This window comes from Branchiostoma lanceolatum, chromosome 5 (assembly GCF_035083965.1).
Source record: "Branchiostoma lanceolatum isolate klBraLanc5 chromosome 5, klBraLanc5.hap2, whole genome shotgun sequence".
In the NCBI taxonomy this organism is placed as follows: domain Eukaryota; kingdom Metazoa; phylum Chordata; class Leptocardii; order Amphioxiformes; family Branchiostomatidae; genus Branchiostoma; species Branchiostoma lanceolatum.
The window spans coordinates 606,948-620,430 of NC_089726.1; the positions used below are offsets into that span (position 1 = coordinate 606,948).

The window sequence follows — 13,483 nt, forward strand, 5'->3', positions numbered from 1 at the left end:
CATTTTGTAGACCTGTTTTCTATTGTACCTAGGGTCTTTAATGGCTGTTTCCTGTACATAGGGTCTCTATTGGCTGTTTCCTGTAAATAGGGTCTCTAATGGCTGTTTCCTGTACATAGGGTCTCTAATGGCTGTTTCCTGTACATAGGGTCTCTAATGGCTGTTTCCTGTACATAGGATCTCTAACTGTTTTCTATTGTACCTAGGATCTCTAACTGTTTTCTATTGTACCTAGGGTCTCTATTGGCTGTTTCCTGTAGATAAGGTCGCTAACCAGTGTTCCCCATACCCTTCAGGTTGTCCAGACGGCGGTGTCGGTGCCGGTCCACGCCGACGCGTCCCCGTTCCTGATCCCCCTGGGCGGGCTGGACTCCAACCTGTCCCCGCTGCAGGACTCGGTCCTCAGGGCAGTGGAGGGGCTGCAGAAGGTAGGCAGGACCTTCGTCAATTTTCGGCCACAGTTAAGTCAAGATGCCAGTAGTGTGCATGTATAATTATGCATTGTATATATGCATGCTGGTAAGCAGGCAGTGGAGGGGCTGCAGAAGGTAGACAGGATCTTCGTCAACTTTCGGCCACAGTTAAGCCAAGGTGCCAGTAGTGTGCATGTATGTACATTGTATCTATACATGCTGGCTGGTGCCGCTGGGGAAGACGGATGCCTAAAGTGTGTGGGTTTCAGATTCGCACCCTGTCATCCACCTTAAACAAATCCATGCGAAGGCTACTGTGCCATCCCTTCTCACTCCGATGTAGGAATTGACACGGTCACCATACTTGATAGGCATTTGTATCTGTACTGTGTATCTGTACTATGTATCTGTACTATGTATCTGAATACGAATAAAGATAATACGAATAGGCATACATGCTGGCACGCAGGCAGTGGAGGATCTGCAGAAGGTAGACAGGACTAGAGCAACCTTCAGGAACAGGAACAACCTGCTACTATTAGTGTATACATGCCAGCATATAGGATTTGTCAGTCTTGTTATCATCAACTCTCAAAATCTTCAATTTATCTCAAAAATGTAGGCTAGATTGGAATACAGTGTAACTGCATGTAACATACCTTTTTCTATTCATTGTGCTGATCAACTGTAATTCTGTTGTTTCACACACATATGGTCTCTAACTATTGTTTTTCACACAGATGGTCTCTAACTGCTGTTTTACACATATATGGTCACTAACCACTGTTTTACACACAGGCGATCTCCGTAGGGCCTGAGCTGATGCAGGCGATGTACCCCGCCGTGTTTGACCTCCTGCTGACCTTTGTGCAGTACTCCTGCCAGCCGCCCAAATATGGCTCGCTGGAGACGAGGTCCACCAACGGGCCCGACAGGAACTTGCAGGTGAAACTTCCAGGAAAGGTCATTGCCCCCACAACACGTAGATGTTTGTGATGTAATGTTTGTCTGTTTCTTTGTTTGTTTGCTTATGTTGCATACTTGGTAAACTGCCTCATTGCGTGGCACACCAGATTTTTACTGCAGAGTACAAGCTGCATATCTAGACAGATGGTGTGCCTCTCATCAAAATTATATGTTAGATCTGAATCCTGTTCTGTCTTTACCTCATTTACATATCAATTCATAGTTTTGTGTTAACAATGTAGATTTCAGAGATACCTTAAATTCTGTCCAGTCGCTGACAAAAGACAGTGTATGCTGTCTGGAACCTATCCATTTGCTTGGTTAACTTCTGCACTGTGTATGTATTCACATGTATATGGTTGCAAACTAGCACTATTACATGGCTTTGAATAGTTGGGACAAAAGATGAGCCACACTTGAACTGTTCTGTGACCTTCAGGTGCAGTGGGTCACCTTGAACTACTCTCCGTTCTCGGAGAAGTCGCTGGTGGTGGTTGTGGACCTGTACAAGAAGACCGCCTGCCACAAGGTGGTCATACAGGACAGTGTCTTGGAGAAAATCATCAAGGTAAGATTGTTACAGGTTCTTAGTGTGTGCCAACACTAGAAACTTCCTGGCAGATAAATTTTTGTTTACATCTAGGTCAAAGATTTTCCTTGATTGGAGTTGATGTGGCATTTATGATGTTTACTGTATACACTGATGAAAGAAGGAAAATGATAAAGACATCCTTGTTAAGGTTTCAGAAGGCTTACTTAAGTATGGCCCACCTGTACATCATGTCTGATGCATGTTCACACATATTAGATTCGATGAATAACGGTTCCTGTATTTGAACAATGACTCTCGGAGAGAACATATCATTCTATGTCAGTGATGCTGAACTTGGCTGTCTTCTTCACCGGTGTCCAGGTTGTCAACAGTAACTGTTATTTCCCCCACACCCCACCACCACCCTAGTTATCTGTCTGCCCCTGGGACTGAAGTATGCCTGTCCCAGCTTCGCGATTGATTTAAGATTATTGTTATTTATAGAAAATGCACAGATCCAAGCCTGGGAGGGTCATAGTTGCCTGGGAGTCTGCACACACACACACACACACACACACACAACGTCACAGTAACAATTGTGTGCCTACCCTTTGGGCTGAAGTACGCCTATCCCACCTCCTCCATGTAGGAGCTACATGGCTACAGCCCCAGGGGTCACAGTTGCCTGGGAGTCTGCACCCCCACAGTAACTAACAGTTATTCCCCCACCCCCAGGTTGTGCGCCTACCCCTGGGTCTGAAGTACGCCTGTCCCAGCTCCTCCATGTGGAAGCTTGCCGCCCAGTCGCTCCTCCAGGTGCTGGAAGTTGGCCTTCCTGTTGCTAGGCAACCCACGAACGCGCCGGCGTTCAGCGCGATGTGGACGCAGCTCGGCCTGGCGCTAGACGACTTCCTCTTCTCCAAACAGTCAGTCTTTTTATTGTTTGTGTATCAAGTTCTGTTTTATTTGTAAACAGGACAAGTGGGGACTAACACACAAAAGCAAAGACTCACCAGTCAGCTTATAGAGGTAGTCACCAACTCAAGGAGTTTTAACTAATGACAACTACACAACAGCAGAACAGCTGCAAGAGTCTTGGCCACAGCTTAAGGATGCTGTTGAAGTTTATTATGCAAACTTCTGGCCTCCCCAGTGCTCTTTTACTTATTGCTAAATATTGTATCAGGTAGCATTGGACCAGGCACAGTACAATACTTTGTGGTGTGTACTGTAGTAGTTAAGGTAGTCGTATGAATAATATTAGGACTCCAGGAAGACTAGATCTGTTTCACCAACAAATAAAGGTGTCAAACCACATCAAGAAGTTAAGGACAGAGTTTCATAATGTCCTTATGATTATGAAGGACTGATAACCTCCCCTTCTCTTCCAGCCCGGCCCCGCCGACACTATCCGTGGAGCAGCATCAGAAGGACGAAGCCATCGATGTCCAGGTGACGTACTGACACCTGTCAATCATGTCTCAGCCTGCCCACTAGACTGTCAATCAAAACTTAGATATATTCAAATAGCTTCAGAATGATTTGTAGAGAATAGATATGGTGAATAGATATTTAGTAATACTATATCACACTTCAGCTGCTTTGGAAGAGAAGTATCGTTCCAATATGTCAGTCTCTGTGTGTGTATGTGTGTGTGTGTGTGTGTGAGTGTGTGTGCGTGTGTGTGTGTGCGTGTGTGTGTGTGTGTGTGTTTGTATGTCTATCTTTGTGTCTGTCTGTCTGTCTGTGTCTGTGTGTGTGTGGCTGTGTATGCATGTTCGTGTGTATGTTTCTTCACTGCAGTTCCTGTATGATCTATATGAGGGTGCTTCCTGTCGAGGGGGTGAAGTCTGCCGTCTCTGACTGCCTTGTTGTTTTTGCCCCCAGATGGTTGAGCTGATGAGACAGGACATCCTGCCGCATGCCGACAACATTCCCACGGAATTCACCCGGAAAATCATCTCCCTGCTCAACAAGGGATCCATCCATTCCACAACCTTCGGAATCCCGGGTAGGCCCAGATGCTCTGTTATGAAGTTAACTGCAAGAATGATTCTTAGTGTACTATGTTTTCTGGGTCTCAGGCCACATTAAAGCCAATGAATTGTAGTTAGTACAATGTATTTTGAACATTTTTTTTCTAGCCTGTAAAAGACACTTGGTCTCTAGTTCAGATTGAGGAGATGTGTGTTTGTGATTACGTGTATGTGTGTGTGTTTGTGTGTCTGTGCTTATGTGTGTGTGTGTGTATGTGTCTGTGCTTGTGTTCGTGCGTGTTTGCGTGTCTGTGCCTCTGTGTGTGTGTGTATGTGCTCATGTGTGTGTGGGTGTGTACTATGTGTGCACATATGTGTGTGTGGGTATGTGTTTCTGTTTGTGTGTATTTATTTATCTTTTCTCCTTTTACCTCCCCAGAAGGAGACATGTTGGTCCGACTGCGCGAGAACTTCTCCCGCGTGTGCTTCCAAACGCTGCTGGAATACTCCTTAGCGACGGGAGAAAACTCGGCCGACGGCGGCATCACGAAACTAGCCCTGACCGCCTTCTTACAGCGAGCTCAAGACGTCCTCGTGAAGTACACCCAAGACGAGAGGCTAAGTGGGAAGTTGCCGCTCCCAAGGTGCCTTTTCCTCCTTGGAATGTCTTACAATGTAACAAAAGGTTTCTTAAGGAATGTTGTTCTTTATAGTAGTGATTGCTGGATCAATGCTTTTCGCTTGCTTCGTGGTTAGGAAGCGAAAAGCACTGAGCCAGCGGTTACTACAGAGGATGGTTCTCAGGCTAGCTGTAGATTTTGACATTTATGTGCTGTTTTAGTTTGCTGTTACATGTTTCACTAATGTGCGTTTGTTTCCATCAGACATCGTATGACGGAAGTGACCTTTGTGCTGCGAGCTGTTACGACCCTTCTGACCTCTCTCAAGGTCACTGCTGCTGACAGAGGTTGGTTTGTTTGCCTGTTTGTTTGTTTATGCCCATCACACAAACACTTCTGATAGATTTTTTTCTTCTCAGCACAAAACATGCTTATTTTCTGGCATACTGTTAATTCACTTAAGTGGTGGTTTTATTTCCAAATAGGATAAAAAAGGAGGTGTTCGCAGTAAAATCAGTACTGTAGTACAGTAGAAATGAAAGGGAAGAATATTCACGGTGTCATGAAGTCACAGTAGAGACTTCACCACGAAAACCTTGAGAATAAAGCTACGGCAAAAGTGTCAAGATTTACAGTAATTTGACCACTTTCTAATGCTGTAAATGGTGGCTCTATGTTTGCGGTTTTCGTGGCGACCGTTTTACTGCGAGCTTAAAACCATCGCGAACATTTCTGACCAATACTGTAGCAGTATGTGACTATAGCACTGCCCCGAAATTAAAACTACCGCAAACACTCCATTGTCCCCTTAGCGCGAAATAAAAAGCACAGTCACAAACTTAAAATGCATTTACAGTATCAGATATCTGACCCACAGACTTTGTGAAACACGACACTTGGTTTCCCCCAGTTGACGCGGAGGTGTGGACCCAGGCGATCCAACTGTTCCCGGCGCTGGTGGAATGTGTGACGTCGACGTCGCCGCAGCTCAGCGAGGCGCTGCGGGAAACGCTCCACCTGTACGCCGACCTGCTTGCAGCGCCACAGCGCCCCCCAGGGGCAGGTGCCGGTACTCCAGCTAGAGGACCTGAACCCAAGGAGTAACATTTAAACTATTAGCTAACCCAAAATAATTGGACTCTGCCTTCTTCAGCTTTCTGACCCAATCTCTCTGGACACTTAACTTTAGGCAGGTGTGACATCAGCAATGGGTCAAAGGTTGTTGGAAGCTGATATCGCCCCTCGTCCCGGTTGAGAGAATTTCGTTGCGCCCTGATGCAGATGGCCTCCTTTTTCCAAAGAGTAACGGTTTCACCTGAGAAATTTCTATACGCAGCTTTCCTTTAACCCTTTTGAAATGGGCTTTACCCGCTGTGCGTACTCGGATGGAGTAGGGTTAAAGTCGGTAAACAGAGTCCTTGAGGGATTTTAGATGATTCTGAATTATGTTGCTTTGGTAACATTATGCTGTAAATAGTAAGATGATTATTTAGTCTGATTTAAATCAATTATAATCAGTAATATAAGATTTCTTATATGTGTAAGTTAAAATGAAGGCAACAGACTGCCGTGCTCAGTACTGTTGTTGGTCAGTACGTGTTACATTCTTGTTTATGATTTGTTTATTTTGTTGTTTATCTGTTTCCTATAATGGCAAAAAAAAAAATGTAAAGCCATACGACTGTTGTCATGGGAACGTGCATTCCAAGTTTGTAAAGTAAAGCAGCGAAGCAACGTTTCCATGACGATTCGGCACAAAATGTCCAAACAGAAGAAATTTCTTTTACAGACCCATTCATGAATGTAAAGAAAAGCATAGCCTTACATGGTACATGTATACAAAGCGACCCTCTCACAAGAGAAACCAGTGAAATATACAGGTGTTTTCTGCGCACCATGTGCAAGAGGATGAATGAGTATAATGTGTTTGCATGACGACCAGGCATACCTTCAAAATGCGATGCAATGGAACTATTGGCCGATCTTGCCTGAAACGCCTTGTATGGTCGTAACGTTCTAACGATGTTGGATGTCAGATTTATCCAGTAGAGATCCTCGGGTGGACCTGCAGTAGTCTATGCCAAATAAAAGACTCTTTGTGCACAACAAAGTGATTTATTCAACCAACGTTTCGGTGACCGTCTGACTGGTTCACATTGCACTGCAGCACAGGTGTCGCTGCTTATAGATGCGTTCCCAAACGCCAAAGCAGCGACACCTGTGCTACAGTACAATGTGAACCAGTCAGAATTGACCTGAGGAAGGCGAGGGATGGTCAACGAAAGTTCGGTTGTATATATCACTTGGTTTTTTTTTTAAATGTATTTTTATTCGGTGACTTACCAACCTGATGAAACTCTGCACGGGAGTATTCTATACCCACAGTGTGTCGTCCCTGCACGATGCCTATTTATGTGTGATATATTGCTGAAGGCCGCACCGATTCCTTTCTGTTCTGGTGCATCCTCTTTAATTTCCGCAAGATGGCGAGAAGAAAACAGTACCTTATATATAGGCCGCATCAGTCCAACTCATTGGGGCTGGGAATGAGTATTGTACATTTTGGATTTGACAAAATAAATGTATGCTGGTAAAGATAATCAGGAAATGTGCAGGTTTTTTTTAAAACAAGCTGTTAACTTTACATTTGTATCTCAAGTGTTGACAAAGCGCTCATAGCATAACATAAGCGGCTCAGGTAGCTTTAGTTGGTAGTGGCTGGCTACACGTGTACAGAACATAACAGTAATAACAACATTGCTTGTTTGAACCATTGTTTATTCATGGAAAGCTCAGATCGGCATGCAAGCCAGTTTTCATTGAAAAGCATTAAGAAAATATTCCAATAAAGAAATCAATGATAACAATACAAAGGCGTACATTTAAACGCATCAGGCAAACGCATTGGGTCCGGGAATCAGTATTGTAAATATTGGATTTGACAGACTAAATGTATACTGGTAAAGATATTATGCATTAGTTGGTTTCGTTAAACAAGCTGTTAACTTTACATTTGTATCTAAAAGTGTTGACAAAGCAGACATTTCATAACACCAGCGGGTCTGGTTGCTGTGGTTGGTAGTGGCTGCCAACACGTGTACAGAACATGGCAATAATACGAACATTGTTTGAACCATTGTTTATCCATGAAAAGCTCAGGTCGGCATGCAGGCCGGGTTTAATTGAAAAATATAAGAAAATGTTCAAGAAACAATTCAATGATAACAATGGAAAGTCCTAGTTTACCCTTGAATGCATGTATACACTTACATACCAAGACTGGTAACGGCGCACGAAATCTAAATCCAAACACAATTTGTTTATTAGCGTCTACTTCCCTTTGCACAGATCTTTTACAACTTTACTTTGTACCTCAGAAATTATGTTTCACAATCCTTATCAAAATGTATCTTCATGTAGCTTCTCCACATCAGATCAGATTCAAACCCATCCAAATTACTACTTCAAACCATAGATTAGTTCTTTGATTTTTTTATATAGGAAGCGTTTGAGCCTCATAATATTTAAGATTCATCCAGGTTTTGATCAATTTACAACTGATAGTTACAAATAAGTCATTTATATTACGTTGATCAATATTCAGATAATAACAAAACATTCAAATATATGTATATAGAGAGAATCTTTTTGTTTCATAACATTCAATACGTCACAACTTAGATAACTTAGACAGCTTGAGGAATTTTAGTTTTAATGGGATTTCATATGTCGACATAAAGATAAATTAACTCTCCTGTTGCTCAAAAACTGAACTCTACGGGAAAAATGTTCAAAACTTAACCCAGTGATCAAATGATCAGGTATTTCAGTTTAACTGAGGTCACCAGGGAACTTTTGAGACCAAAACCTTTCTTCACCACCCAAAATAAGATAACAATACAAGGTGAAGTACCATGATTCTACACGATCACTTAAGCGTTCATTAAGGTGGTACAGTCGTGATTTCTGTTACTAAGGTTGATTTGACAAGGCGGTGTAATTGCCCTTTGATCAATGTCTTTGTGTATCAGATTCTAGCCCGAAAAGTTCGGGATAAGTGGAGAGAACTGCTTCCTGGCGCCCGCCTGCGGAATTGCAGCTGCTCAGTTGTAGCTGTGAGTTGTTTTACAGCGGGTGGCAGAGAACCGATGAACAGTGGTGGCGGGAATCCGGCCTGCCGCTTATCCTCGTGCTGAAACGATGATTGAAACTCTTTATCAGTAAGATTGGAGTGTGTTTCATTTACAGCGGCGATGATGAACATCGATTTCATCACAGCCTGATCATGACAACTAAAAACAGCCCACTGATTGGGTTCCCACCATACACAATGACTATTCTACTCTCACTGATAGGACTGCTGTTTACATGAACAACATGTTAGGCAAAATCTACAAAAATTCTAACATCATAGTTCACTTACCAAAAGACACGGCACACACAATGAAACAACAGCCTTTGTACACTTATGTTCCCTGACCTATAGAATTAGACCTCTAGAACGTGAATGGCCAGGACTGTCCTCAGGGATGTTAGCTAAGGACTTCCTATGGAATGCCAGGATGGAATTCGAGTCCCACTGGAATACCAGGAACACCAGTCCTAAAGGAATGCCAGTATTTCCTGGAGTCCTAATGAAATGCCAGCCTGGAAATGCCAGCCTGAAAATAGCATCCATGGATCCAAGATGGCGGCGACTTTTTGATAGCTGCGTGGCTCTGTTCCCCAAAATCAAAATTTGGGGCACTTTAACGACCCATCGACCTGCTATTGACTCACCTGATGAAGGCCAAACATTCTGGGTTACTTATAAAGTGAAAATTGGAGACAATTCTGACGATCGCCTTCACATTGAAAGGTTTTCTTCATCAAGGGAGGGCACTGTATGGTAAGCCCGCGGCACCCCTCCCCACTCCCATTATGCCTAGATGTGAAGACTGCCGTGAGACAGGAGCCCAGCCCTGTCAGGGGGATCTTGTTCTTTGCCAGCGCTGTTCAGACAAGCGTTTCCCCCCTAGTGGGTCTGGATCCGAAGCGGTATGTAAAGATGTTATCATCAACGATCTGCTATGTTTTACTGTTAACAAGATGGACACTCTTCCGCGCGACATCATTACGAAGTTGTGTACCGAGACGTACATGGAAGAGGAAATAGAGACGGCTAAGAGACTTGTATTTGATACATGTAAGCCGGACTTTCGTGTCAGCAACTCTCCATCTCCCCGCTGTGAATCTGGAACATGTAGACATCTCAGTTTGCATGCAAGAGCTTCAGATCGTGAGGCAGGAGATGAAACTGATTAGGGATTGTTCCATGGATTCGGTTAGAGTCCAGACTGAGCTTGTGGCCCTCAGGAAAGAGCTCTGGGAATTGAAAAACAGGCTGAGCTCTACTCCGCCGGCAGCGTCGTGTTCTGCTCCGCCGGCAGCGACGTGTTCTGCTCCGCCGGCAACGTCGAGTTCTGCTCCGCCGGCAGCGTCGACTCTCACCAGGCCGAAGGAATCCTACGCCAATGCCGTGTCTGACACCTGCTCGTCGGAGACTATCCCTAAGTCCCTGCACGCGGGCGACTCTGGTCGGCAGGTGGAGAGGGCTCCTGCCACAAAGTCATCGCAGGCATCCCGACGCCGGGGCTACTCGAGTGGCTCTAGGGCTGTAGCCCGACCGCAGTCCACCTCAGCTGGTGACCACAGTGACCTTGACTCTGAGGGCTTCCGCCTGGTGCAGAGAAAGAAGCAGAGGTCCAGGGCAGTGGTGGGTACGGCGGTGTCGTCCAGTCTGTCTGCGGTTAAGTCAAGACCAGCGGAGATCTTTGTGACACGCCTTGAACCGGACACACTGACTCAGGATGTTGAAAGGTACTTGACTGATAACTTGTCGCAGAAATGCGCAGTTAACTGTTCTAAACTAACCACAAAATACGATGGGTATTCTTCGTTCCGTGTCTCTGTTGACTACAATGCTGTGTCGGAAGTCCTGTCCCCATCTTTCTGGCCATGTGGGATCCTAGTGCGCCGCTTTCACAGTAGGCGACGCTCTTCCACTTCTTGAAACAGAAACTGCGGATTGCATCGTATAACTGCCGTTCTGCCAAGAACTCAGTTGGAACAATCAAAAGTCTATGTGAATCAAATGACATTATTATGTTGCAAGAACACTGGCTTCTGCCTGATGATATTCCTTTTTTAAGCAGCATTAGTCCTGAGTTTATGGCCTCCGGGAAATCTCCAGTAAATCTTGAAGCAGGGGTGCTACAAGGACGCCCGTATGGGGGAGTGGGGATCATGTGGAGAAAGACCCTATCTTCTGTCATATCTCCTGTTGACATTGATGATGATAGTCTCATTGCTGTTTTGAATGGATGTCAATTACTTTGTGTATGTGTATATATGCCTTGTGATATGCAAGCAAATACTGACTCATTCCTTGAGAAGCTGGGTAAACTTGAGGCACTCTTGGAGGATTATAATTCGTATGCTACGGTAATCTTGGGCGATTTTAATGCCTCTCCTACAAGTAGATTTGGTGTATTGTTACAGACGTTTTGCGAGGAAACTGGATTACACTGCTCAGACAGGGAACTTCTTCCGGCCGATTCTTACACTTACCTCAGTGATGTCCATGCTTCCACATCATGGATCGATCACTGTCTGGCAAGTGACACGGCTCACCAAAACATCAACGATACAGGTGTTGCATGATTATATCTCCTCTGATCACTTTCCACTCTGTATCTCTTTAGATGCAAATTTCCCAGCCATAGCTAAGGCTGCACACTCCGAGATTCCTCGCAAAATCACTGACTGGGCCAGGGCGATGCCAGGCCAAATAGACATGTATCGTTTATCTGTGGACAGTTTTCTGTCAAACGTGGAAATTCCACTGGACGCAATGATTTGTAAGGATCCGAATTGTCAGGATCAAGCGCATACTAATGCCCTCAACCTGTTTACCTGCCAATTAATTGCCACTCTAAAAGATTCTGCAAATTCCACTATAACTCAAAGAACGGGTTGCAATTCCTTTACACCTGTCCCAGGATGGAATGAGGTTGTTAAGGATTTGCATACGGCTGCACGTGAGGCCTACATTCTTTGGAGGGAAAGTGGCCGCCCTCGATCAGGTCCGATTTTTTCCTTAATGAATAAAGCCAGGGCAAAGTTTAAGTACGCCCTAAGACAGTGTAAACAGGAGGAAAACAGGGCAAGAGCCGACTCGACTGCGAAAAGTTTCAATGCCGGCCATACTAGAGAATTTTGGAAAAAGGTCCGTAGTACTAAATCCTCTCATTCTGTATTACCTAACACTATAGATGGTTGCTCTGGGGCTGAGCAGATCGCAGACATGTGGAGGAGTCATTTTGATAAACTGCTGAACTCTGTTAATAGTGAGGTACATAGACCTGCTGTTATGTCTGATTTGTCGACAGGTTGTCCTTTTGAATTTGATTCGGGGATGCAAATCTCTGCTGTGGAAGTATATGATATAATTAGAAACTTACCCAATGGAAAAGCGGTAGGGTCTGACGAAATCAGTAATGAACACCTTAAATATGCGGGGCCTAAGCTTAGCATATGCTTATCACTATTGTTTTCAGCCGCGCTTGTCCATAACTTCATTCCGAAAAGTATGTTAGATACTATCATCATTCCGGTTGTTAAAAACAAAACTGGTAATATTTCTGATAGTGATAACTATAGACCAATAGCAATTGCATCAGCATTATCCAAAGTTCTGGAGGCTGTTTTATTGAACAGGCTAGAGCCATATCTTCAAACCACTGCTCATCAGTTCGGTTTCAAACGTGGTCATGGTCTTGACATGTGTGTATTTACTTTAAAACAGACAATTGAGTACTACCGGGGTCTCGGCTCTCCAGTTTTTGCTTGTTTTTTAGACGCCTCCAAGGCTTTTGATAGGGTAAACCATTGGACCCTACACTGCATGGAAACAAAGATTTCCACAAGTTTGCAAGCTTGGGCACCAGGTGAAACCCAACATTTCCTTGCTGTGTACACGGCTTTCCTAACCCCGTGTCACCAAGATTGGACACATGTGCACACAAAAGTGCACACAAAGTGTCCAAAGTTTCCCACCTTAGGAAACATCTCGTGCCGGGAATAATTAACCATGATAATAGAGACTTGTGAAGTGCGTGAAAATTTACCTCGAGCAAGGAGCGCCTTGCCTGAGTAATTGTTTAAACTTTTTGCCCTGGGTAAAATGACGTAAACCTATGATTTTTTAAAACCTCATTGTGTAAACCCATGATACGTGTCTAATTCGTTACATAATCGGGAAAGCCTAAAATACTGGTGCCAAACGATAACGCATTAAATGTGTGGCAAGGCGTTGTATTGAAAACAAAACGAATGCTCTCATGATTTCACTCTTATAAACATTGACGTATGGGTCGGAGTCGTTGATTAAGGAGAACTCCAGCATATTGCCTGCTTTGCGTTTTCATTGCAAACATTGGCGTCTCTTGGTGCAATTTTGACTCCCATTTGTCTGACTCTAAGCCTGAGTCACGTTGTAAACAAAGACAAGACGACGTACCCACGCGGAGTATAATTAGCATATCATTGTTCCCAAACCACAGAACTCGATATCTAACATTGAAGTTCTTGTTTCACGTCACTGCTGGTATAAAATATACGGGTGATTTGGGTTCGAAACCTTATCCCCAAACCTGGACCGTACGTCATCGACATAGCCTCTAAAAGGCCCCGAGGATGAGTGGGGATAATAGTAGAAATTGGCCAAATAGATCAAGGATTGAATAGTATGCTAAGGGAGTCGGCTACGGAGAGAGGGTTCAACTTGCAAGCAAATATTCTCACTGTAGCCGGCGAAGTTAGTTTATCATCGACCATTCGTGATCTTCTGTATTTGGGTCTATGATCTACGAGTTGATTTGAATCTGTGCTTTTATGAAATAGTCATTTGCCCGTTGCAAAAATAAACACCGATTT

At 44.2% G+C, this 13,483-nt stretch overlaps 1 protein-coding gene across 1 annotated transcript in view; it reads left to right on the forward strand.

Annotated features, from left to right (window-relative positions):
• LOC136434323 (protein MON2 homolog) overlaps window positions 1-7,107 on the forward strand; it is a 32,092-nt gene extending 24,985 nt beyond the window's left edge. The window contains exons 30-38 of the mRNA XM_066427084.1: window positions 297-428; window positions 1,212-1,358; window positions 1,819-1,947; window positions 2,647-2,837; window positions 3,303-3,363; window positions 3,799-3,922; window positions 4,327-4,531; window positions 4,772-4,854; window positions 5,418-7,107. Coding sequence (XP_066283181.1) covers window positions 297-428; window positions 1,212-1,358; window positions 1,819-1,947; window positions 2,647-2,837; window positions 3,303-3,363; window positions 3,799-3,922; window positions 4,327-4,531; window positions 4,772-4,854; window positions 5,418-5,611 — 1,266 coding nt within the window. The 3' untranslated portion in view covers window positions 5,612-7,107. The remainder of the gene's footprint in view (window positions 1-296; window positions 429-1,211; window positions 1,359-1,818; window positions 1,948-2,646; window positions 2,838-3,302; window positions 3,364-3,798; window positions 3,923-4,326; window positions 4,532-4,771; window positions 4,855-5,417) is intronic.
• Window positions 7,108-13,483: the final 6,376 nt, after the last annotated feature.